At 39.7% G+C, this 27,468-nt stretch overlaps 1 protein-coding gene across 3 annotated transcripts in view; it reads left to right on the top strand.

The window, feature by feature from the left end:
* MYH10 (myosin heavy chain 10) overlaps positions 1–27,468 on the top strand; it is a 142,241-nt gene that overhangs the window by 86,701 nt on the left and 28,072 nt on the right. For 2 of the 3 annotated variants that reach the window (XM_044981950.1, XM_044981949.1), the window contains 14 exons: positions 3,335–3,453; positions 3,919–4,071; positions 6,276–6,449; positions 8,428–8,601; positions 11,734–11,848; positions 16,601–16,794; positions 17,052–17,173; positions 18,506–18,575; positions 18,677–18,837; positions 19,800–19,908; positions 20,013–20,144; positions 21,688–21,894; positions 23,458–23,595; positions 24,254–24,377. In XM_044981950.1, coding sequence (XP_044837885.1) covers positions 3,335–3,453; positions 3,919–4,071; positions 6,276–6,449; positions 8,428–8,601; positions 11,734–11,848; positions 16,601–16,794; positions 17,052–17,173; positions 18,506–18,575; positions 18,677–18,837; positions 19,800–19,908; positions 20,013–20,144; positions 21,688–21,894; positions 23,458–23,595; positions 24,254–24,377 — 1,992 coding nt within the window. Of the gene's footprint in view, positions 1–3,334; positions 3,454–3,918; positions 4,072–6,275; positions 6,450–8,427; positions 8,602–11,733; positions 11,849–12,916; positions 12,980–16,600; positions 16,795–17,051; positions 17,174–18,505; positions 18,576–18,676; positions 18,838–19,799; positions 19,909–20,012; positions 20,145–21,687; positions 21,895–23,457; positions 23,596–24,253; positions 24,378–27,468 lie in introns of all 3 variants that reach the window. The other variant, XM_044981948.1, reaches the window with a different exon arrangement.

The raw sequence follows: 27,468 nt of genomic DNA, 5'->3' as shown, positions 1-27,468 counted from the left end.
AGCCTGGCTCAGATTTAAAATTTGTTTCATAGCTTGAGCATCTTGCTGCTATTGCTCATTTTCCTTGCTTTTTATCGATGTTTATATTTAGTGCCCTAACATTCTTTGAGGGAGAAAGTAGAAGTGGGAGAGTTCTGAAATTTGCTGAGAACTTCATAGGCTCTGAAGAACAAATGAAGCTTTATATGAAGAATATTAATGATTGACTTATTATGCAGTGGCATAAAGCAATAAAATCCTATCCAGAAACATCAAGATGGTCTCTTAGGGCTTGTCTACAGTTAAAATGCTGCAGCTGAAGTGCTTCGGGGTTCTCCCACCGTCGGTGTAGGTACTCCACCTTCTGTAGAGGTGGTAGTTCTCCTCTTGACTTAATGCTGTCTACGTTGGGGGTTAGGTCTGTTTTAACTGGTGGATTTTTCACATCCCTGAGCAACATAGTTATACTGAAACTTAACAGCCTTTTTTGGTTCAGGAAGCCTAATAACTTCTGAGTTGTTAGAGCTGTAGTGAACTGTACTGAGACAGCTAAGAACTATATCCTCAGAACTTGGAGATTAAAACAATGCTTTGTAGATTTGATGACAATTTGACAGTTATAAGGGAAAGTTTAAGACGCAGATGTTTTAATTTGGGCATCAAATTATCTATTTCTAGTGTAAACTAATCATATCTCCACTACAGAACAAAGTTGTTCTTGTGTCTCTATATAGAGTTAAGTATTAGAGGGGTAGCCGTGTTAGTCTGGATCTGTAAAAACAGCAAAGAGTCCTGTGGCATCTTATAGACTAACAGAAGTTTTGGAGCATGAGCTTTCGTGGGTGAATACCCACTTTGTCACATGCATCTGCTTCTACCAGAGGGGAAGGTCTCTGGGCTGTTTCCTGACCCACATGGTTAATCTCTGAGGCGAACAAATCCGCTAATAAGCACAGGACCCACCAAGATAGAGGAGGAACTTTGTCACAATATACTGAGGGTCACTGAACAGGGAACTCCACAATTAAATTTGAAGCACTTTTTCCTCAGAGGAACAGTACATACTGGCTTCAGGGAGAAGGAGTTGTCCCGTCTAAACTTGTTCAGCTGAAAGGAATGGGTCCTTTGAAGGTGCAGGGGATTTTAAAAACACCCCACCCCCACACCCCCTTCGAGGAATCTTAAAGGATTAAGAGAATTTTTAAAATAAGACTGAGGAGGAAAATGAACTTTCATTTTCTTTAGGAAGTAGATTGCTCAGGACAAGTACTGTGGGTATGTTTTAGCCCCCCACTGGTTACATTTCATTTTCTTTCAGGGTGAATCAGGCTGAAAATATGGTAGAACAGTCCTGTCAATTGACAAGAATCTATTCATCAAGCTTACAACTACAGCTTCTTCCTTGCATGTCACTAGAAGTGTCAATACATACATCCTCTCAGAAATGTAACCCAGATCCTCTAAACCATTGAGATTAACCTCTCTTCACAATCCAGACTGTCCATGTGATTCTAGTACTAGCTCGGTGTTAGTTACTCATCATGTTGTCTAGCTTGTAATAAAATACCATACCTGGAGACAACTAAAAAAGCAAGCTTTAGGTATTTTGGGGAGGAATGGAGCTTATGAGAAGGGGGGAAAAATGGCAAGAACACCCCTGCAAAGTGGACAGTACATTTAGACTTCTAGAGATGGATAATGCTTTTGCTAACTCTTGGTATCTGAGTAATGACAAAGGAGAAATAAGTGTGGGAGGGGTAGAAGAGTAACTTTTTTTTTTTATTTATTTATTTTTAAAATAAGGCACCCTTTCCACAGATACCAGACGAAGATGCTGTAAAATGCAAATTACTGGTGACTGTAGCTGTTCCTTTGCTTGGGGAAATCCATGGATACATGAGAAAGAATAGACGAACTTGACACTTGAGATATTGGCAGGGAGGATTTTGAAACAATAAATCTTCTCTTAAATACCAATTTAATTTCATTTTTATTTTAAAGTTTGAGTGACTTTCATGCCATAAAAATATCAAGCCAAAGGGAGTTGTGGCTACTCAGTCTTGGGAGAGCAAGACTCTTCCTTAAAATGCCTAAATATGGAATCATGGGTGCCTACCTCTAGACACCCACGTTTGTTTTCTAAAAATTGTTTAGTATGTTGTACTCAAGTCCATTTCCTCCTGTGTTACAGTAGAGTGAAAGCATAATGCTGAATTTTTGATGTTACCATTGTGTCACTGACTGCATACTGAACCCACATGGAGGAGTACGTGACCAAGCACAGAATCTGGGGCTTTGGGGCTGGGAAATAATATCTTCAGTACTAGATTGCCCCAGAAAGAGGGTTCCTTTTCAGGGGGATGCCAAATCATCATATTGGAAAGATGAGGGACTAAAATATTCATTTGCTAGATGTCCTTCTGAGAGAGCTTAGAAGCTGGCACACTTAAGAAAAAAAAACTAAGCCCCAGGACTAAGAATATCTAATGTGTGTCAGATTCATTTTTAGAAATCTTAAGTCACAAAAACCACCCGACCTATTAATAGAAAATATGTGTAGGAAAGAGGATTGATATTGAAAGAAAATAAAATAGGACTAATGTAGGTGTTGCCAAACCAGGAAAGGTCAGTGGGCCATTCAGTTTGATAATCTGCTTCCAGCATTCTTATACCAGTTGCTTTAGGTGAAAGCTCTCAGACATTGTTTCAGTGACTGCTGTGATGTGGCCTAGGACTGAAATCCCATAGCAATGCATTGACATACCTGCCTGTACTGCAGCACAGCAGTTTCTCTAAGCAGCCATGTCTACACTACAGCATCCTAGCTCTGCTTGAGCTAGTGCACTAAAAATAGCAGTGTAGCCAAGGGTAGCGTGAGTGGCAGCTTGGGCTAGCCACCAAAGTGTATGTCCAGGGGGTCTGAGCAGGCTTGTAGTCCAGCATGTGTCTGTCTCCCAAAACTGGGATGCACTTTCCTAGCTACAATAAGCAAACCCTTATTGACATCTGGCATATTATATCAAAAGAATAATGAGCTTTTATTGAAAACCAACAATATTCAGCTCCAGTGCTTCCTAGCAATTTCCTGAACTAACCTGGTATTTGCTGTACTAAATTAACAGGGATTCACTAACGTGTTTATATGCATTACCGCAGGTTCTGGGGTTCCTTATAGACACTAGTTGTTGTTGTAATAGGTTTATTTTTCACAAGGTTGAGTGCTACTTCTGATTTCTATATTGAGAACTTGTATCAACAATTTTTAGCAACTACTCAAGGGCTTGTTTCATTAATGTTCTGGCTAGTCTGGAGAGTTTGGGGTATTTAAGTGAATAACTTTTACTTTCAACCTCAGTTGCACAGAAACTCTGCCATCTACTGGGAATGAATGTAATGGAATTTACTCGAGCTATACTTACGCCACGCATTAAAGTTGGCAGAGACTACGTTCAGAAAGCCCAAACCAAAGAACAAGTAAGTTCTGATGTATAAAAATAAAATGAAGCTCCAATTCATCCAAAGTAACTTTTCAGCTGCGGTCAGTAAAACTGTGTTGATGCTAGTTCCTGTTTAAATCTTTGTTCTTTGTTACATCTTACAAAACATCTTGTGTTTTGTATTTTTCTTGCATGGCAAAACACAAGACTGTATAGAAAGTAAGAACTTTTCCCTTTCCTTTTCCCTCTTGATTCTAATGTCGTTTACCATATCAAATGTAGAAAAGCAGTCTTAATTTTTGTTGACAATAGGGTTAAACTTTGTTATTTTTAATCAAACCGTGTAGTATTTCTGCCAATTGTTTTCTTTCCTCGGTAGTATTCTTTCCTCAGTGGTATTAACTGCATTAAACTTAGCAGTTATTTGTGATAACATCCATCTCCTTGTTCTTTTGATGACTCCTTGAGAATAAGTAAATGTTTAATATGTTTTGATTTTCAGGCAGACTTTGCAGTGGAAGCTTTGGCAAAAGCCACTTATGAACGCCTCTTCCGCTGGCTTGTTCACCGCATTAATAAAGCTCTGGATAGGACCAAACGACAGGGAGCTTCTTTCATTGGCATTCTGGATATCGCTGGATTTGAAATCTTTGAGGTATGCTAAAGAACCAGTTATGGGAAACTAATTTATAGCTTTAAATTCTGTCTCTATTCTAATCTGAGTTACACACACATGCATAACCATTTATTCTGCAGTTGTGGATTTCTTCTGTAATATAGCAGTTTAGAGCAGAGGTGGGCTAACATCTGGCTCGCGGGACCGTGCTGCCCAGCCCCTGAGCTCCTGGCCAGGGAGGCTAGCCCCGACCCCTCCCCCCCAACCCCACTGCCATGTGAGGAGCACTCTGGCCTGCTGCTCGTGCTGGGCTGCACAGCTTGCACCTGCCCACCTCCCAGGCTTTCCAAAAAGCCAGTCCTGCTGCTCTGAGTGGCATGGTAAGGGCGCAGGGAGCGGTGGGGTTGGATAAGGGGTAGGGGGTCCTGGGGGGCAGTTAGGGGACAGGGAGAGGGGGTGGTTGTATAGGAGGTGGGATCCTGGGGGGCGGTTGGGGCGGGGGTCCTGGGGGGCGGTTGGATGGGGTGAAGGTTTGGGGGGGGTGGGGGGCAGTCGGGACAGGGAATGGGGGGTTTGGATAGGTGTGGGAGTCCCAGGAGGCCTGTCAGGGGGTGAGGGTGTGGATGGGGTAGGGGCAATCAGGGGACAGGGAGCAGGGGGGAGGGGTTGGATAGGGGGCGGTCCCAGGATGGGGCGGTCGGGGACAAAGAGCGGGGTGGTGGATGGGTTGGGAGCTCTGAGGGGGGCAGTTAGGGGGTGGGGAGTGGAAGGGGGCAGATAGGGGGCAGGGGCCAGGCTGTTTGGGGAGGCACAGTCTTCCTTCCTTGGCCCTCCATACCGTTTTGTAACCTCGATGTGGCCCTCGGGCCAAAAAGTTTGCCCACCCCTGGACTAGAGTGTACTACAGATAAGAATAACATCTTGTGGGTGAATTGAACTCATGTTTTATATACACCTCTACCCCAATATAATGCGACCCGATAGAAGGCGGGTTTGCATAGAAGGCGGTAAAGCTCTGACATGCTGCTCTGAGCAGTGTTAAGGGTGCTGGGCCAGGCCGGAGCCAAGGCGTTCGATAAGGCACTTGGGGGCGGTGAGGGGCTCCCCCCTGGGTCTGGGGGGCAGGAGCTGTGGGAGGGCACTTTTGGGGGCCCCACAGTCCCAGAAGTGGCCCGGGGGATTAGCGGGGGGCTGGGAGCAGCTCGCTCTGCTTCCCTCACCTTGGCCCCAGCCATGTTGCTCGGGGAAGGGGGCTTGGGGGAAGGGATACCCCTGCACTCACCAGCAGCCGCGGAAGCAGAGCAGCCCGGCCCCAGCCCACTCCACTCCGCCAGCTCCCAGCCGCAGCACTCCGCTTCCCAGAGCAGGTGAGTATGGGGGGTGTCCTTTCCCCAACCTCCCTGCACTCACCTGCGGCGGGAAGCAGAACACTGCGGCTGGGAGGTGGCAGAGTGGAGCGGGCTGGGGCTGTGTCCGCGTCACTCCGCTTCCCGCCGCTGGTGAGTGTGGGGAGGTTGGGGAAAAGATGCCCTCCGCACTCACTGACGGCAGGAAGCGGAGCAGCCCAGCCCCAGCCAGCTCCCAGCCATGGCGCTCCGCTTCCTGCTGGGCAAGTGAGTGCAGGACCTTTCCCCAGTCGCCCCCCAGCGACACAGCTGGGGCCGGGGCAAGGAAAGCGGAGCAGGCTGGGGCTGCATCGCTCCACTTCCCGCCACAGGTAAGTGCATCTTTTCCCCAACTTCCCTGCACTCACTGGCAGCAGGAAGCGGAATGCTGCGGCTAGGAGTTGGTGGAGTGGAGCGGGCTGGGATGTGTCCGTGTCGCTCTGCTTCCCACCGCTGCTGGTGAGTGCTTGTCAGGGGGTGGGGGGTGGATAGGGGTCGGAGCAATCAAGGGACAGGGGGTTGGGTAGGGGATGGAGTCCTGGGGGTGATTAGGGATGGGGGGTCTCTGGAGGGGACAGTCAGGGAACAAGGAACAGGGGGGGCCAAAGCAAGTTTGATATAACGCGGTCTCACCTATAACACGGTGAGAGTTTTTTTTTGTCACCCGAGGACCACATTATATCGGGTAGAAGTGTACTAATTTCACACCAAATCGTATCTATCATTTATTGGATGTTAGGAAACTATCCCTTAATAAAATCAGAAATTTGCCCTACATATACATGTAACAGATGACATTTTATAAGATTATAAATTCTGCCATTGAGTTATTTTTCTAACTCACTAAATATTTTGCAGCTCAACTCTTTTGAGCAACTTTGTATCAACTACACCAATGAGAAGTTGCAGCAATTGTTCAACCACACCATGTTTATCCTGGAACAAGAAGAGTACCAGCGGGAGGGCATAGAATGGAACTTCATTGATTTTGGACTGGATCTGCAACCCTGCATTGATTTAATAGAAAGGCCTGTAAGTTTGTCTTTCATTTCTTGTCGATTTCTGGACCAGGTACAGGCCCTTTTGTGGAACAGTCCCAGGAACTGGATTAATTTGAATAGTGACCCCTGAGGACTGAAACTAAAATTAAGTATCCTGTGCCCATTGGAGAATCCTGTGTCCATTCGTGTGTGAGTCTATCTGCATAAACATAGTGCACTGTTTTAGTCGTATGGTACTAAATACGTTGACCTACGTTGTTTGACCTATGTTGTTTCCGATGCCAACCAAATCCTCATTGCTCTCATCTTGAAGCCTAACCATGTGATGGTATTATGGGTGCTTAATGTGGTGGCTCAACCAGGAAGCTCTTGAAGATTTAGGGTGAAATCCTGGCCTCTTTTGAAGTCAATGGTAAAATTCCCATCAACTTCAGTGGGACCAGAATTTCACCCTATAAATCTGCCTTGTGTTTGAGTGGGTCTTCTAAGACTGTAGCCTTTGGGAAACTGTTTTCTCACTGCACTTGGCTAAAGGATCCTGTCTGTTGCCCAATCTCTGGGAACAGTAGACCACTCCAATCAACTACAGATAGCATGAGGAGCAGCTTAAGAGTCCAGGAAAAGAGCACTAATCTTGAGTGGCTATTCCCGCTTCCCCCCACTCCACCCCTCAGATCTGAGCTGAAGTTTATCCTGATGTCACAACATGCGCTTCTTTTGAGTTATGGCATCATTATGTAACATCTCTATAGCATCATCCTTACAGGAAATGCAAAACAGAGCTAAGGGGTTCTTCCCCTCAGTTTAAGAAAATATTTATTTTTGCCCCAGAACCCAGTTTTGCAGGCTATGACAGATGCACAAAAAAAAAAAAGGCTCGGTGGCATAATAATAGTTACGACCAGCATTTTTATTGGAGTCTGTTTTCTTACATTTTCCCCCCAAATTTGAGCTGTAATTGTTAAGTTACATTCTTTCACACATTTAATACACTATTGCTGCATGTAATGCTATATACTTGTATCCAGAGCAGCAAACCAGTTCTTTCTTTAAGTTAGTTTGTGGGGAGAGAAATCTTAGCAAAGATCTTCACCTTGAATGTGCAGATCCAGAAAGAGGATCCAAATTCTGTCTCCTTGGAATAAAGAGCTTTGTCTGCCATAAAGTCTGAGGGAAGAAATGTTCATGTTTTCACTATACAAAATATTTAGCATGAAATATTCTTAAGACTTATGTTTAATGGGTTTTAAGAACCAAACATTGGTACCTCCTCGGTCTTCCTGTAAATGAATTTGCATGGGCACATGTCATAGAATGGTCTCAGATAGCCATATCTTGTAAAATGTGGAGACTTGCAAATTCACAATTAATTATTTTAAAGTGTAAATCTTTATAAATCAGTTCCTCTACTCTTAGTTTTTTTTTTTCCCCAAGACTTGTATGTAGGAATCTTTTTCCCCTGGAAAAGATGACTGACTGCCCTCAAACCAATCCCCACCTGTAAAATGAAAATAATAGTTGTTCCCTACCTCACATGGATGTTGAGGATAAATAAACTAAACATTGTGAGGTATTCAGATACTGTGGTAAGGGGTGTGTGTGTATAAAATCCTTAGATAGCTAGGTAGAACTTTGCCGTTCACGTAAGGCTTTTATTGACAAACATTTGAGTTCTGTAACTCTACTGTTGTACCCAAAAAAGTATGAGATTACTGTAGAACCTGAGGATGTTTTTCAGGATATACAGTAAATGTACATGGTCTAAAATGGAATGAACTTCCTCAAACTCATTAATCTCTTACATTTGTCATTGGTGAAGTGTATTTAAATAAAATGGGACTTGAAGCAAATGAAATCTCAAATGTAACACTTGCCCTCCAGAAACATTTTTTTTTTTTTCTGGAGTGTGATGGGTTGGTGTACAAGATTTTTAAAAGGACTTAATATGTGGTTTATTTTTTTAATTGAGAAAATTCTTGTTTCAATCAACCAACTGTTTGTTTTATTAGGCAAACCCACCTGGTGTACTGGCTTTGCTGGATGAAGAATGTTGGTTCCCTAAAGCTACTGACAAGACATTTGTGGAAAAATTGGTCCAAGAACAAGGAACCCACTCCAAATTCCAAAAACCACGGCAGCTAAAGGACAAGGCTGACTTCTGCATTATTCATTATGCAGGGAAGGTATGGGTTGTATGTTGAACAACTTGTACTATTGTGTTGTAAATAGCAGATTTTGCTAAAACTAGTCTAACATTTTAGCGATGTTATTCAGCTAGGTGCATGAGAACTCAGACATAGGAACAGTTTAGTTTTCTTTTTGTTAAAAAGATATTTGAGAAAGCTTTATTGAAATCCCTATTGTTGGATCAGAATCAACGGTGGCAGAACTGTAAGAAGATATTAAACAGACTTACTTGAAGAGATTTAAGCTTTCCAAATAATAGAATAGAAGGTTTTTGGTTCAGAAATGACTTATGATTGCATCATTTCCATTTGTACTAAAGCTGATTGCATAGTAGGTGGGTTTTTTTCCCCCCAGAGTTTCTGATTAAAAGAACTTAATTATTAAAATTGGCACTCGTCAAATCTGAAACCTTTTAAAGCTCTTGAAATCAGTCCTCTATTTTAGAATAGGTTCAGCAGGGCAGTGGCAGTACCAGCTTCCTCCACCTTGTTCCTTTGATAGGAGTATATCTTTTGGAATAATCCTTTTAGGGCTAAATGTATTTCAGTCATCATTAGTCATTCCATCTTTGCTTCCCCTGCTGAGACTGCTAACTGGCCCAGTCATGATGTGGACAGTTGTTCATCAGGAAGTGGCTTTTTTTATCCGGATGTGTTACTTACTGGACCTTCCATGGTCCAGACTTGAATTAGTGCCATTGAATTTTTCTGTTTTTACTTAACTGTTCTGAAATTCATGCTTCTCTACTGTATTTGGGCTCCTAGGGCTAAATGAAATCATTCCTCTTATGTAAATGATGCTCTCGACTTCTTTTTTTTTTCTTCCCATTACCGTGACCAGTGATTCAGCTGTTTTAATGGTTATTCTCATATATATGGCACACACAGTAACTACGTTCAACCTCTGGATGGATTTTACATTTGTATTTGCACAGAAAACTCCCTGCTCATGTGGACAAGGAAGTTTAATAACAAATTCTGTTTTGTTTTGTTTTTGTTTTTTAAATCATGGACTAGTAAATGTCCCAGGAAATGGGCCTAAGTTTGACATAGGATCAGATATCCTGTCTTCTCACTCTGTTTCACTTTAAAAATTCCCTTCTAAGAGAATTGTGCCCCAAAACAAAATTTTAAAAAATCAATGCATTTCCATACCCATTAAAACTGCAGTACTTAGCTGTTACCTTGTATAGATAAACAAACATATATCTTATCCTATCAAAATATAAAGTGAAATTTCAAATGAGTAACTTAGAAATACTGACACTTGTCACTTTTTCACAGTTCCCACAACTGAATGGCGGTGGTGTGTCTGAGCACTGACATTTTACTGATACTTCACAGCAGGAGGGCCAATATGATAAAGAAAACAAATGTAAATAGAGAAAATTTGGAATAATTTAGTGTCTGCCTTCATGGCAGGAGGCAGTCCAATATTTCTTGCTGTGAGGAGTTGTCACTTGCCTTAGGGAGAAGAGCAATCCAATTTAGACTGGATTGGCCACTTCTGTGATACTGGCATTGTGTTGTGCAAATTTTTGTGGCAGGTGGAGCTGCTTAGAAAAACTTGAGAAATGTTTTTTGTCATGCAGTTCCACCAAATTGAAACACTTTGTGAAATCATGTCGTTTTCAGCAAAATTTCATTTGGGAGGAAAAGAAGAGGGTGGGGGAAGTCTGACATTGTCAATGTCCTGTTTCAGCACTATCGGGGATTTTTTGTTTTTTCCCTTCTTTAAAGGACTTTTTGTTTTGAAACTCTTTATTTTATAACGTATAAAATAAAAAGTTAAAACCTTTACATTTGTCAGAACATTTTGATCTAAATCTTTTTCATATTTTTCCATATTTTTTTGGATAATTTCAGAACTTTCAGGTTCCGTTCCATTCCAAATCAAAACAAAAACCTCAAAATCCTTTACAAAACAGTATTTCTGTTCTCTGCACAGCCCTACTGGTCAGGTTCCTGTTAACTTCACTTGTTGTCTAACTGTGAGTTAGACCAGAGGTTTCCCACCTGTGTTGTGATGTGTGCTCTTCTGAGAGCTGGCTGCTCACATGGGTGCTGGCTGTTCTTTGTTTCTAGATGCAGTTGAGTATTCTAACATAACTGCAAAGTATTTTTCAATGTCCGTTTTTTGTAGTTTACCCACAGTGATAAGTGATCACGAATGGGATGGGGTGGACAACTAAACAATCTCTTTATTAAAATGGAGTGTACACGCTATGAAAAGCTTAAGAGCACTGAATTTGTACCTGTCATCCTCATGGTTGGCAAAATCTTTGAGGTATTAAGTCCTTTGTAGGAGACTGATATCTCCCTTTGAGCTGATGCCCAAATTTTTAAAGGTGTCTAGGCACTTAGGTACCATTACAAAGTAAATATTTCTGAAATTCTGGGCTTGAAATACTAATTGTGGAAAACTTCCGTATTCAGCTGCTGAGCTGTACTTCTAATATCACCCCCACAGTATTCTGCAAGACTATCAAAATAGAAGCTTTGTTTATTTTCAGTATTGTTAAATAACAGTTTGTCTAACTGCAGTAATCATCCAAATCTAAACGTATCAATTATTTGCAACAGCTCCTTAATTTACTCATCTTTGTAATTTAGCTGCATTAGTTAGAATCTTCTTATTTTACATGAGTTGTTTTGACATTTCCACAGTAAAGCTTCTGCTTGAAAATAACTTGTTTGAAAATGTTTTACCTATCATTGTTACCAGCAGCAAAGCTTGGTGCTCTCATCAGCAGAAGTTGGTCCAGTAAAAGATATTACCTCCCCCACCTTCTGTGTCTAGCCAGCAAATAAGATGAATAAAAGGGGGGCGGAGGGAAGCAAAACTTTCTTTCTTTTTTTGTGAAATTTAAAATTTAAAACTGCATTTGATAGCACTTAGTCTGTTTCTCCTTGGTTAGAACAAACTCTCAGCCACATAAACATCAATAGGAGAAAAAAGGCTTTAACACTTTCCAGAAAGAATAGACGAGGAAAATTCAGAGAACATTGTTTAAAGGATGTTTTCCTGGGAAATAGCTTTTTGAAAACACTAGTTAAAACAGAAAACAAAACCCAAGTTAGCAGTGTCCCAATAACTCACCACATGTACCTTTGCTTGCTTCTTTACAGGTAGACTACAAGGCAGATGAGTGGCTGATGAAGAACATGGACCCTCTGAATGACAATGTGGCTACCCTTTTGCATCAGTCTTCTGACAAATTTGTTGCAGAGCTTTGGAAGGATGGTAAGAGAATATACTGCGTCTAAGTGCAGATTTCATCATAATCTGAGATGTAATCTTGTTTGGATGAGTTTTTTGTTTATACTATTTCCTGGTCTATAGTTGAAAATAATTGCAGCTTAATCCCAATAGGCTAGCCCTGATTAAGCTGCCAAAACTATAAGGAGAGGGAGCTGGTTTGTTCCCTAGACCCTGAATTCAGTCCCTTGCACATGTACCATCTCTTAATTTAGCTGCTTTTTCAACTCATTGCCATGTATTGACTATTGCTCCTATCCCAAAGTCTTTGGAGTTAGTCAGTTTCAGGCTTGCTATATAGAGCGGCAGGTGGTGCCACTTCTGGTGGTGCTGCTGCTTAACAATGCTATTTTGATGAAAACACATCTTACTGGGCTTCATGTCTGTAATTGTGTGCAATATGTCTGTATCTCTTTCAAGGAAATTACAATTAATTAGCATAACAAAACATTGCGAGCAGTATTATTCCCATGGACTTGGCATTGCTATTTAGCTAATTATCTGCACATCGGCTAACATACCTTTCACAACTCCCACTAAAATAATTTAAAAAGCACAGTTAACTACAGAAACACTTTGCAAGAACTGTGGTTCTGATTCCCCTCACTCTCTCTCACACATACTAGAGTGTATTACACTACATTTTCATATTTGGGAGCAAACCATTGTTAGTTTTATGATACAGAAGACACCTGAGCAGTAGACTTAGTATTGAGTTTCCCATTTGATTTAGAGGATGAAGAACACTCAATGGTTTGTGATTCAGCTACAGTGAGTTTTATGAAGTATATATTACTCTGAAATCTGTCTTCTTAAAAAAAACGAAACCCTTTTGCCTTTCAAGAAAATCCACTTCCCCATAAACACATCAGTGTTTAATACTCAAAACTTGAATCTAAGGATTACTGAAATGTGCATGGAATGTGTGGTCTAATTGCTTTTGTAGCACAATTTAAAGTTTGCTTGCGGTTGTTAAAATGTGTTGTGTACTAACTGAAGTGTCTTGTGTATCTGCTCTTCTGTCTTTCTGTTTTTGCTGTTTCTCTACCTTAGAGATTCAGAATATTCAGAGAGCATCTTTCTATGACAATATTACTGGTCTTCATGATGCACCAGGTGAATGTATATAAAATCATAGGCAGGATTGTACCTACAGGAAAACCATTTTTGCTTATAGGCTTGCACGACCCGTTCATTTCATGCTAAATTTAGATATCTCCACAAGGCAAGTGACTTTGAGTGCATACCTATTCAATTGCTACTGCATACATACAGCATCTTATTTTATGCACTGCACTTAAAACATTGCAGATTAAAAGGTTTATTACTGCTTCCTACTTCTATTTTGAGATGCCAAATTGCTTCTCCAATAGAAACAATACTCACTCTGATAGCTACAGGTATTTGAAATAGCTTGTAGGCTTTACAGGATTCTCATTTTTGTTCACAGTCCAAGTTTAAGAAAAATACTAAAGCATTTTAACACTTACGTGCTTTTTTTTTAAAGTAATTTGACTTGTGAACATTTTAAATAAGTGGTACAAATGCAGTTGGACAGTGGCTCGTTTCAAACTCCTGTAAACTTGCTTTCACTTAAGAGCTCTCTAATGTTTGCTGTTTCTACAAACTCTCCTTATTATTATTTTATTATTATTATTATTATTTTATTTATTTATTATTAAGGAATTGAATGGATATTTACAGTTTGTCGTTATTTGAAAGTTCATCCAGAACACTAAAATTCTACTCCCCCCACCCCAAGAGTTTGTGAAAGTTTTTTAAAAAAAACAGACCAAAAAACCCAACAACAAAAAAACACAATAATAATTTATAATGGACACCCTTAAACTTAGGTTTTGCTTTACTTGCAGTATTCCCTATACTTCTGTAAACTAGTAATATTCCTATTAATTTTCTAAAAATAAGTACTGAAGTGATGTTGTACAGTTATCCAAGGCAGCTGAAAGGTTTTTAAGTTACCACTGTATTTCACTGGCTACCTTTAAGGAAAAGCTGACATTGTCATTTTACCTTTGTTTAAAAAAAAAAAAATTGAACAGGTTTTTTATTTTTGTATTTTTCAGATATAACTAAATGCCTTACTTGGGTTATACCCACACAATTTAATATTTCAGTTACCATGGAGATGTAAAATGCAAGTTTGTGTGTGTTGTTGCTGTGTGCAAACAGGCAACAGCATCTTTCTAATATTTTACAAACTGCTGGTTTATTGCATACTCTGTAGTGTGGTTAAAGATGTCTTTAAATCCCACTTCTGGTTTAGATTTGCATTCTGCTTTCAGTTAAACCTTTAGGATATGAGCCTATAAACATATTAGCTCATGTATAGGAGTAGTCCCGTTGACTCTAGTGGAACTACTGAGCTGCTTAAAATTAAGCATGTGGTTTAGTATTTGTAAGATTTGGGCTCTAATTTCCACTTATTCTGTTCACTTGTCACTAAGCTACACCTACTAAAGGGTGACCATACTGTCCAAACTCATTACGCCATATACATTCAGATTCTAATCTCAGCTTCAGCAACAGAATGATGTAAATCATACTTGCAGGGTGAGGGACTCTATCCACCATGATCCTCAGACCTTTTGCAGAGTCACTGCTTCCTAGGATAAGCAGCTGAACATAAGTTCGCAGTGTGGCCATAAAGGCTAATGCAATCTTGGGATGCATACATAAGAGTACAGAGGCTATTTTACCTTTGTATTTTGCACTGGAGCAATGGCTGCAGGAATACTTTGTCCAGTTCTGGTGTCCACAATTCAAGAGGGATAAATTGGAAAGGGTTCAGAGAAGAACCACAAGAATGACTAAAGAATTAGAAAACCTACCTTAGCAAGAGTGATAGACTCAAGGAGATCTCTATATTTAGCTTAACAAAGAGATGAGTAAGGGGTGACTTGATCTACAAGGCCACAAGTACTGCATGGGGAATAAATATTTGATATTGGGCTCTTCAGTCTTTTAGACGCATAACGTGATCCAATGTCTGGAAGTTGAAGATAGACAAATTCAGACTTGAAATAAGTCATAAATTTTTAACAAAGTAACTAACTATTGGAACAATTTAAAAAATTGCCAATGTTAGAGAATCCATCATGCCCTCTTGTAAATTCAAGATTGGATGCGCGTTGCTAAAATTTCAGCTCTAAAAATTATTTTGGGGAAGTTCTGTGGCCTGTGATATACAGGAAGCCAAACTAGACGATCACAGTGTTCCCTTCTGACCTTGGGATGTATGAATTATGAAAATATGATAAACTGGTTCCAATTTGAAATATGAAACATTGTCATTTATGAAATATTGTATATGAAATAAGTAGCCAGAACCAATTCTGAAAGCATTGTTTTGTTTGAATGAATCTATTTAAAAATAGACTTGTAGGTTTAATGTCAGTATAACTACTTGTTTCTAGCTGGTTAGCTTGGAAGTGATGAAGTACCAGTGCACACTGTATAAAAGTTCAATAACAAGAAATGCCAGCTCCCAGCATCAAGGTATTGAGCTGCCTTTTTGGATGAGAAAGGAAAGATTAAAAAGGGGGTCTAGAGTTAGTTCACTTTGGAAATTTGGCTTTTGAGTTGCATTTAGAGTCTTGCCCTTCATGAAGAAAAAGTTGTAGAGCAGTGGTCCCCAACCTTTTTCATCTGGCGGGCACCAGATGACGAGACATGGAGGACTGTAGCGGCAGACGAGCATCTGCCAAAATTCTGCCGGCAAGGGGCAATATCAATAGGCATCGCCACAGAAATTCTGCCGACAAGCAGCAACATCAGTAGGCATTTCGGCGGCGACGCCTCTGGATGACGCGGCATTTCAGCGGATGCTCGTCCGCCGGCCAGTACGCGGATGCACTTAGATGCTCCGGCGGGCGCCATGGCACTCGTGGGCACTGCGTTGGGGACCCCTGCTGTAGAGATACCTAGTAGAAATTTAAGTTACAGAATGTTTGATATTTTTTCTCTTCTAAAGTCTCTCTTCTGATTCTTTATTGCTGCTTTGGAACACCTCTATGCAATCTTGTTGTGCAGTTTTTATACTTTCAACATATTGCATTTTTGGCTGAGGAAATCTGTGCAGTTTGACATAAAAAACTGTTAAAATAACTAAGGCCTTGCAAAACTCAAGCATATTTATCTCCCCTTTCTTTCACTGAAAGCATAATCATCTATAGAGGAGCTAAAAGGAAATGTCTTTTCAACTAGCCTCCAGTATACATCAGGGCTTTTATTTAATTATATTAATCTGTATAGAACATATGTGATTATTCTAATTTAAGAAGATGTGCAGAGTTTGTGCAGTTCAAAGTTTAAAATTTTCAGCCTCGAATTATTTTGCCTTATTTATAAGCTTTTTTTCACATCATTCATAACTTGCAGTTTCCAAGTAATTCTCTTTTGCTCATCAGTCAAGAGTTCACTTAAAATAGAGACAATGGCTTTATTGGTGCATATAGAACTTCAAAATAAAAAGCTGGATGTTTTCGGACATAGTTGTCAAAGCTACAGTATTGTGCCATATAAGTTTGTGGCTTTCAATTCCACTGCTTCTGCACAGTGTCCCAAACATATGCTGTGACTGCCTTGTCTACTGATGACATATTCTACCATTTGTTCCACAAAGCTTTTGCTACTGCACGGTCACTCCTGCGTACTGCATATTTTTTATATCTGACTAATGTTAGGATTTGCTTAATTTTATTTTCTTGTCATTCCCAGTGGACCGTATTGTGGGCCTGGATCAAGTCACTGGTATGACAGAGACTGCTTTTGGCTCTGCATACAAGACCAAGAAGGGCATGTTTCGTACTGTTGGGCAACTGTACAAGGAATCTCTCACCAAACTGATGGCAACTCTCCGAAACACTAATCCCAACTTTGTTCGCTGCATCATTCCAAACCACGAGAAGAGGGTATGGGTTGAACACCAGTGTTGTACTCTTAGCAATTTTTGCACTAAAAATCACTGTGTTCTGAATGGAGACCTCATAAATGATGCTCGCTGTATTCCTCCTTTCAAAATAGGGAGAGTATTTAAGATATTCATACAGGCAGAATCTCTCTTCTGTTCCATGTGTACATGGAACATAGGTGAAGTCGTGAAAAACTATAAATGTCTTTCCTTCATGGGAGTTCAGAGTATAAAGGTATTTTTTGTTTCCTTGTCCAGGCTGGAAAACTGGATCCACACCTGGTTTTAGATCAGCTTCGCTGTAATGGTGTCCTGGAAGGAATAAGGATTTGTCGGCAAGGCTTTCCAAACAGGATAGTGTTCCAGGAATTCAGACAGAGGTACCAGTATGGACAGCTTGGGTTTACATCCATTTCTCCCCTCCCCCCATTAAAATTGTTTTAAACTTACATGAGGGATTAGGGTGGGGTGGGTATTTTGGTTTTTTGTTTGTTTGTTTAAGAGATCTGGAAGTGGTTTGAGGCTGAAGTGTTGAGGGGAGGGTGTTTATGATACTTCCTATTTTCCCTTTCCAACACCAGTCATCTTTCTTTTGCCATCTCATGTCTCTTCCCACATGGTTCCAAACCATTCTCCACAGAGGCACCCAAAATTCCAGACTTTCAAAAATAACAGCAAAGACACTGTTTTTCCCAAAACTTCTTTAGATGTTGATTATATTTAAAGTAAGCCAGAGTAGTGTCATTCAGGTCTCATGGAGGAAAATATTTTGTTTTGTTTTCTTTTTCTTGATTTTTTTAGAGTAGGAAGGTGAACACGGGTTGGTCACATTTTTGTGACTTTGCCTGGTGCTGTTAAGCACAATTGTGTGTGAGTGCAAAGGCTCTTTATTTTACTTTAAGTAGGTGTTAAGAAAAGCCTACTGAATATACTGATTATATTTTAGAAACAGAGTAACTGGAATGCTGTCAATAGTACATCTTGTCCTTTTGTGGCAAAATTGTAAAGCGCTAGAGTCCCATTTATTCAAAAGTGAGGTGGTTGTTTTGGTGCCTAAGCTACTTTTGAAAATGGAACTTAAACTTTTAAAGCTTTTTTTTTAAACATTTTTTGAAAATCTTGCCCTTGGTGTAGCTTTCTTTTTCAGTGGTGTAATAAATATTTCCCAATGAGCCATTTGAAACACTTTCTGGAGAAACTCTTTTTGAAGTAGGTCCCGCCCCCCTCCCCCAGTGGGTTTGAATATTCAGAGCTTCCCAGGGTAAACAGCCTATTTTGGTTTTTCTTCCAAAAAGCAGTACTTCAAATACACTGTTTTTTAATGTGTAGGGAAAGACTTCCCACACCTCTCTTCTTAATATATTTGTGTGTCAGTTATTAAACACTTCTTGGGTATTCACAGATATAGGACTAAGGTACTTAAATGTCTAAAATGCCAAATTTCCTTGAGTTGGCTTCTGGACATTAACCTTTCCTCGTCCAAACAGTATCTCATCTCCAATGTGTGCATGGTGTGGTGATGGTTCACTTCTTGTCGCACGCTGCTGGTGAAAACATTGAGGCTGCCAGTTCATTTGTCTCCCTTTTTTTGTGAGAAAAGTCTCAAACTTTGATTTTCTCTATATCTAAACTATATATCAGTTTGCTAGTATGGTTGTGCTGGAGGCAATGCATTACCGGGTCCAATGGTTTGTTCTTTATTTGACTTATAGGTATGAGATCCTTACTCCTAATGCAATCCCTAAGGGGTTTATGGATGGAAAGCAGGCTTGTGAACGAATGGTAAGCATTTATTAATATTTAGATATAAATCATTTAACATTTGCAGCCAAAAGTATGTTTTGTGCTCTTTGTTGTAAATAATTGATATGTCTCTCAATTAGATCAGAGCATTGGAGCTGGATCCCAACTTGTACAGAATTGGGCAGAGCAAGATTTTTTTCCGAGCTGGTGTCTTGGCACATTTAGAAGAAGAACGGGATCTGAAGATCACAGACATCATTATCTTCTTCCAAGCCGTCTGCAGAGGATACCTGGCTAGAAAGTGAGTGAATGGGTAACTTAAGTGGCCATCTAAAGTCTAAACTTAATCTTTTTAAAGTTCTATTACATACTTTCTTACAAGAAGTGTGTTCATGGTAAATTGTATGATCTTCAGTAGTAGTTAGTGTAAGTTTGACAAGCTGGTCAATTAACAGGTCAATTGACATTATTTGACAAGCTTGCAGGCCTAAACTGACACTTACTGAAGATCATGCGACTTACCATAGTTATATCGTCCAGCAAGAATGTCCTGACAGAGGTGGCAGCCTACCTTTTTTGACTGCATTGTGGTGCCATTCTTTCTTATTTTCTCTTTTTAAAAAAATAAATAAAAAAATTTCATTTAATTGTTTCACATTTTTTAGTTGAAATAACTCAGGTACGTTTTTATCTAGCTAAAGCTAAGCCTACTAGAGACGATAGTGTCTTACTCTTTTTTGTTACTGTTCTAATATATTCATGTTTTAAAATATTTGACCAATATTTGGTCAGTTGACCAGTTTATTTTTGACTGTAATTTTATTTTCATTACCATTGAATGTTTTAATTATTGCTTGGGTGGTGATGTATTGATAGCTTTAAAAATGCAATTATTTTTAGTAATAGCATGGGCAGGGGCAGCAAAAACTCTCCTGCCCCACCAGTATGTCTTAAACCTGTCCTGGAGGGCCACCTCTAGGATTCAAGGGAGAGTTCAGTCTTTGAGGCCGTTTGTGGGACTTTTAGCACAGAGGGTCAGCCTATCACAAAGGCTCTTTGTAATGTGAATGCTGAACTCAGGTATTAACTTGATCCTTAGATGAGGAATGATCACTTTAGAGTTCTGTTGCCCATGAATTGGGTAGTCAGCCTGTTGTGGTTTAAAAGTGTTCCAGAGTGGATCACCTAACAATTACAAATACAAATATACTTTATGCTTGGCCCTACTGAGTGTGGAAAATGGTTTGTGTTTCTGCCTTTTAGGGCCTTTGCAAAAAAACAGCAGCAGTTAAGTGCATTAAAAGTCCTGCAGAGGAATTGTGCAGCATATCTAAAACTAAGGCACTGGCAGTGGTGGAGAGTCTTCACAAAGGTTGGCTGTTTTCTGTCACTTTCTTTAACTTGTGTTAAGCAAGTGGCACACTATGCTACGTGTTTTCCTCCATACACACAGCTCACTTTCTAATTCTATTGCAGGTGAAACCTCTTCTGCAGGTTACTCGACAGGAAGAAGAACTTCAGGCCAAGGATGAGGAGCTGCTGAAGGTCAAGGAAAAACAGACAAAAGTGGAGGCAGAACTTGAGGAGATGGAGAGGAAACATCAACAGGTTTGTTGTGCTAAAGATCAGTCTCTAATGGCCAAGTACTGACCCTAGATTTTTGTGTGAAGGACTCCTTTTGAGATCTGTGGACAGAGGGCATTATACAGCAAGTGATTAACTCTACTATGTAAGGCAAGACCACTTGTTGATTTCACCCATTTACCTATGGATCCAAACCTGACAAATCGTCTTGTTTCAGAACAGAGGTGCAGGTATTTTGACACACTTTTTTTTTTTAAACACAGAAAAAAGAGTGGTGACAATAACACTTTAAGTGTAATTTTCAGGCTGGGAAACTTTCTGTAGCACCAGTGTGAGGAAACAGATTTGTGTAACTTTTTTTTTGGTGGTTGTTTCTAACTGAAACTAGATCAAAGTAATGATGAATATAAGTGTGTCATATTGAGCAGAAATGTCATAGTAATTGGTGTTTGGTCCAGTCATTTAAAATCTTAATTGGTTATTGATTGGTGAAGACAGGAGTTAATACTGCAGAATCTACAGAGCAGGAAATAAAATGAATTTCAATCTAGGGAAAATAATCCGAAATCAGATAAGAGCAATAATTCTAAGAGAGCCAGAGGAAAGAGTGGACTTGAGCTTGCTCTTCGATACAGTAGTAAAAAATGCAGAAGAGAATTTGGGTGGGTGAATCCTATCGTAGAAGAGGAAGATAATAGTTCCTCTTCATATGGGCCTAAGACATCACCCATGATACTGAAGTGCCCAAAATAAGGAACGCGTACTAATATATGGAGCTATACCTATCTCATAGAACTGGAAGGGAACCCAAAAGGTTGAGTCCAGCCCCCTGCCTTCACTAGCAGGACCAAGTACTCATTTTGCCCCAGATCCCTAAGTGGCCCCTTCGAGGATTGAACTCACAACCCTGAGTTTAGCAGGCCAGTGCTCAAACCACTGAGCTATCCCTCCACCCTAAGGTGGTGAATACAGTGTAAAAAGAAAGTAGGAAAAAAACTGCACAGTGTTTTGGAAAAATTAGAAGAAATTCAGAGAGGAGCAAACAAATGACAAGAGTCTGGACAGACTGATTGCAGAAACTGTCAAAAGGACTAAATGTGGATAATTTTGGCTAAACAGAGATTTAAGTCAAACTGTCTAAAAGTATTGAAAGGATGTAAATGCCAAGGAAGGAGAGCAATTGTTTAAGATGTAGGAGGGAATAACTAGAAGTAATGAGTTGAAATAAAGAATAAAGTAAAATAGGTTAGTCACTCTCTTAGTTCTACCATTTCTTCCTGGTAGACGTGATGTAGTCTCCTCAGGAGAAGTGTAGTGGGAAGCTCCATTACATGAATAACTAAAAACTGAACTGGACAGAGCTTTAGAAAATACCCCCTAGGAGACAGTCTAGTGGTGTGAGGCAGAAGGTGGACCAGATAAAGAATAGGTCTTCTGTGACTTATTGGAAAAGGGTACATGTTAGTTTTCAACTTCTGTAATTATCATGTCTTTAATCTCATGTGAGGCCTTTTGGCAACATAATAGGAGAGAAGCTTGAGGGTTCACTGTTCTGTAACATTTGCAGATTGTAGAAGAAAAGAACATACTTGCGGAGCAGCTGCAGGCAGAGACAGAGCTGTTTGCTGAAGCTGAGGAGATGAGAGCCCGTCTGGCTGCTAAAAAACAAGAGTTAGAAGAAATTCTGCATGATCTGGAATCCAGGGTTGAGGAGGAAGAGGAAAGGAACCAAGTCTTGCAAAATGAAAAGAAAAAGATGCAGGCACATATTCAGGTACTCCTCTCAGTACACTGCAATTGGAAGGACATATGATAAGAGTGCTAAATAATGAGGGCTATATTGTCACCTCCAGTAACTTCGCCTGGAAAGAATGAAAGGAGTGGAGACAATCGCTCCTTTGGGGCAAAGGTAGGGGGAGTGAAAAGCGATATCCTAGCATCTTGTACAAATTCTGTGGTCTTCATGGGTATGAATACTTGGTGAAAAGATGGAGAAAAGAGTAGGTAATGTTTGCAACATCATCCTTCTTGAAATAAGCATGGATTTTCCCTGAGTATATGTATGCAGACTCATAATAAAAAGGCTTTCTTGGGAATTGCACCGAGTGCAGGTGGAGAGTTGATGGCAGCATGGCTCTTGAGGGAACTTTAATACCGTTTTGAAGTGGGGTGGGTATTGGGAATGTACTGCACAGGGCCTAGGTGCTTCCCTGTGGGAACCAAGATCCATGTGATTTCCTCAGAGAAGGAAGTGAAATGTTTCATGCTAGTTCGTGACCATAATGAAATCCATTCACTAGGTCTTACCAAAGCGTGCAAAGACTGTTTTTGTCCACTCCAAGTTGCTCAGATTTTCTTTTGCACTCTCATGGCTGCATCTTGATGTAGGTTAGGTCTCCTGTTTCAGACTTGAGTTGGGGGGGACTTCCAAAAAAGTCTCAGGTGTAAAGGAACACGCAGCCATCTGAAAGCCAGGAAGCGCTCTTAAAAATCTTTCACGTTCTTCCATAAGAACTCAGGTGGTCTTCAAGTTTTGTGGGAGAAACTTATTGGGGAAACAATTGTAAATGAATGGAAAATAGTACGATGTTACCATGGCTGCAACGGAAATGTTGAAAAGTACTGTTAATATCAGCTCACTTACATGTATATCTAGATGGCCGTGCCAGTCTCAGAAACCCTCTTAGGGATCTAGATCCTTTGTGATCTCCAGCAAGCTCCTTTCACTGCATCCCTCTCCTCCTCCTCCCACACTCACACTTAGATTTAAATGTCTGTGAAGTGGCATTTCTGCTGTTCTCCACATATGAGCAGTGTTGAGCTTTACACGCTTGCTTGTGTGCAGAGCTCTCTGGGGAAGCTTTGATATAAATAAAGCTTAATATGATGGGGGGCCGTAAAAGGAAATTAAATGTGAAAAAAACAGTGCCATTTCACAGACCAATTGGCTTGCATTCCTTCTGGGAGCCATATACTCTGCCCCACTGAGTGTGCATCTGTTAAAGTTAATATACCATACAGCAGTACCAAATGTGTGCAACATGGCTGTGTTAGCTGCTTTGGAAAGCATACACTTGAACTTCCTGACTTGTCGTATAATTGAGATTTATAAGCACAACTTTGCACTAAAGTAGTATATCAGATCATGACTATCTAGTATAAAGTTGCCTTATACTAGGTTAAGGCTCCTACAATTGAAGCCACTTTTCATTGTTAGTGCTTTACTCCGGAAAGCAACGGGTGCCTCTTAAGAAATAGCGAGGAGTGTTGTGCTTATGCTGACTTGGAACAGATGGGAAATATGGAAAACATGGTGCAATTGTGCTTTCTTTCTTAGGACCTAGAAGAGCAACTTGATGAGGAAGAAGGAGCTCGACAGAAGTTGCAGCTTGAAAAGGTAACTGCTGAAGCTAAAATCAAGAAGATGGAAGAAGAGATCCTACTTCTAGAGGACCAAAATTCCAAATTTTTGAAGGTGAGAAACCTGTATGTGATGTAAGTAAAACCTCTCATGTTAAAAGAAAACATGGGAGGTGGCAGCTTTCAGTGGACACTTCAGGCTTTCTGGTAGTGTCAATATGTTTTTTCAATGTATTCTCAATCCTTTCAAGACTATCCTTGTACTGTGATCTCATTGGGGAGGGCAGGCCTGAGCTGCTTCCCACAGCCAAAATACAAGATGCAAAATTTTTAGTAAGAATCTTTGGGAGTATTTATCACACTTATTCTCATGCAGTGCTCAGTAGCAAATACAATATATATTCTTAGGCCTAAATTGTTGACAATGGCTAAGGATTTGGAGTGCCTCAGTTTTTGAGTACCCAACTTGAGGCACCTCTATATGGGGGCTCCACTTTCAAGTGGTTTGTTCTCAGCACTTTTGGAAAAGTGTTGAGCAGGCACTACCTAAAAATTATATCTCAGGCGTGGCATCCCAAATCACCGATCACTGTTAAATGAGGGCTTTTGTTATTTGGCAACTAGTCAAACTAAGCAGTAATGCCAACTTGCAGCCAGTTGAAATAAAGCTTGTACTAAGGTATAAGATTTCTATACAGAATTCCTACAGTCATACTCTGTTGGTACCTCGGGGCATTTTATATACTCTAACAGTCAATCTTTCTATCAACTAGGAAAAGAAACTAACGGAGGATAGAATTGCTGAGTGCACCTCTCAGCTGGCTGAAGAAGAAGAAAAGGCCAAAAACTTGGCCAAACTCAAGAACAAACAGGAAATGATGATCACAGATTTGGAAGGTTAGAGATCTTTTTGAATATGCCTTCTAACAACTTGGCATGTATGTAGAAAGTAATAGGTCACTTAAAGTAAATGTGAGTACAGTAGAATCCCTGTTTTATGAACTAATTAGGGATTGAGGCATTCATAAAATAAAAAAATTCATAAAATTGAACATCTCAAAATTAGAGTGGATACACTGCATAAGTTGTAGTACAGCATACTTCATCTTTCTCTTGTCTTTCAAACCGCTGCAAATTGATTTCTAGTGTACTGAAGGCTTTGGAATGTGAATGAATGTTGACTTGTTCTTAATCAACACCACTTAATGTTGTTGTTTTTTCTTCAGTGGGAAACAATGGTTTGTATAACTTGGTCATTTCTAAGATTAGTATTTGTAAAATGGAGGTGCTGTGTTCACTAGTCTCAAATATGACAAATGTCAGAGATGCCCCAAAATGTGCATTTTTTGTGAGGGCTTGGATACCTCAGTAGCTGCTATTTATTGTCCATGCAGCCCTTCTTTAGCTATGTGGTCCACTTGCATCAGACTACTTCTATTTTGGCATAGCATTTGGCCACACCAATTTTGGTGTCACATATGGCCACACTAACCTATTGCTGATCTTTGCTATTAGTTCCTCACTTTTGGAAACCCATTTAATTTACAAACACTTCTTTAAAAATTCAAGGCACTAGATGCATCTTTTTAGTAATAGCAAAAGATGCTTGCCTTTTCCAGGTGGTAATCACAATTTCATATGATAAAAACATTCAAATGACAGTTTTCTAAAATAATGTTTTGGGCTGTCAAGTGATTTTAAAAAAATTAATCGCGATTAATCGCACTGTTAATAGAATACCACTTATTTAAATATTTTTTTATTTTTTTTACATTTTCAAATATATTGATTTCAATTACAACACAGAATACAGTGTACAGTGCTCACTTTATATTTTTGATTACAAGTATTTGCACTGTAAAAAAACAAATAGTATTTTTCAATTCACCTAATACAAGTATTGTAGTGCAATCTCTTTATCATGAAAATTGAACTTACAAATGTAGACTCGTGCAAAAAAACCCTGCATTCAAAAATAAAACAATGTAAAATTGTAGCGGCTGCAAGTCTACTCAGTCCTACTTCTTGTTTAGCCAATCGCTCAGACAAACAAGTTTGTTTACATTTGCAGGAAACACTGGTGCCCACTTGTATACAATGTTACCTGAAAGTGAGAACAGGCATTTGCATGGCACTGTTGTAGCTGGCATTGCAAGATATTTACTTGCCAGATGCACTAAAGATTCGTATGTCCCTTGAATTCATGCTTCAATTACTATTCCAGGGGACATGTGTCCATGCTGATGATGGGTTCTGCTCGATAACAATCCAAAGCAGTGCGGGCCAATGCATGTTCATTTTAATCATCTGAGTCAGATGCCACCAGCAGAAGGCTGATTTTCTTTTTTTGGTGGTTCGTTTTCTGCAGTTTCCGCATTGGTGGTTTGGGTTCTGTATTTTCTGCATTGGAGTGTTGCCCTTTTAAGACTTCTGAAAGCATGTTCTACACCTCATCCCTCTCAGATTTTGGAAGGCACTTTAGATTCTTAAACCTTGGGTCGAGTGCTGTAGCTATCTTTAGAAATCTCACATTGGTACCTTCTTTGTGTTTTGTGAAATCTGCATTGAAAGTGTTCTTAAAATGAACATGTGGTGGGTCATCATCCGAGACTGCCATAACATGAAATATATGGCTGAATGCATATAAAACAGCAAGGGACATATAATTCTCTCCAAGGAGTTCAGTCACAAATTTAATTAATGCATTATTTTTTTAAGGAGCATCATCAGCATGTAAGCATGTCCTCTGGAATGATGGCTGAAGCATGAAGGGGCATACGAATGTTTAGCATGTCTGGAACGTAAATACCTTGCAATGCCGGCTACAAAAGTGCCATGCAAATACCTGTTCTCACTTTCTGGTGACATTGTAAATAAGAAGAGGGCACATTATCTCTTGTAAATGTAAATAAACTTGTTTGTCTTAGCAATTGGCTGAACAAGAAGTAGGACTGAGTGGACCTGTAGGCTCTGAAGTTTTACATTGTTTTGCTTTTGAGTGCAGTTATGTAACAAAAAAAAAATCTACATTTGTAAATTGCACTTTCACAACAGAGATTGCACTACAGTACTTGTATGAGGTGAATTGAAAAATACAATTTCTCTTGTTGTTTTTAGTGCAAATATTTGTAATAAATACACACTTCAGTTTCAGTTACAACACAGACTACAATATATATGAAAATGTAGAAAAACATCCAAAATATTTAATAAATTTCAGTTGGTATTCTATTGTTTGTTTAACAGTGCAATTAAAACTTATTTTTTTGAGTTAATCGCACGAGTTAACTGCAATTAATTGACAGCCCTAGTAATGTTATAGGCTAACTATATACTCGTTGTTGGCTAGCAGAAGTCATTCATGAATAACTAATTCTAAATAACTTTTGCATACTTCCACCTTTTCATGTTCTCTGTATGTATAAATATCTCCTGTCTGTGTGTTCCATTCTATGCATCCGAAGAAGTGAGCTGTAGCTCACGAAAGTTCATGCTAAAATAAATTTTAGTCTTTAAGGTGCCACAAGTACTCCTGTTCTTTTTGCTTGTCTTGATGCTCTGTTTATCTAAAATGGTTCCCTTTCTGCTCTTGACTCTTGTTTCATATCATATGTTTTTATAAGAAATACCATAAAATGTTTTCTAAGCAGCCACTTGCTAAGTAAACTTTGTGTAATCTCCTCTTAGAGTTGATTATACAAAATTGGTTTCTGGCTGTAAAATGTCTGGTTATTGTGCAATTCCGACTTGGCACTTAATGTGTAATATTTAAAGTCTGTGTTGCTCTCTGCCCCCTAATTTTGAAATAATTTATCATCTTCTGTACTATGGGCAGTTTTGCTTCATATTTTACAACTGACTTGATTATGGAAGAATTGAAACATTTGAATCTTCTCCAGTTGGGCAAAAATTGAACTAATGTGGGTAGCAGCTGACTTTTTTGTACCAGTTTTGAGATACTCGGAGGCCTTAGAATGGACATAAGTGG

The sequence above is a fragment of the Mauremys mutica genome, chromosome 12 (assembly GCF_020497125.1).
Source record: "Mauremys mutica isolate MM-2020 ecotype Southern chromosome 12, ASM2049712v1, whole genome shotgun sequence".
Lineage (NCBI taxonomy): Eukaryota > Metazoa > Chordata > Testudines > Geoemydidae > Mauremys > Mauremys mutica.
This window is presented reverse-complemented; position numbering and strand designations above follow the sequence as displayed.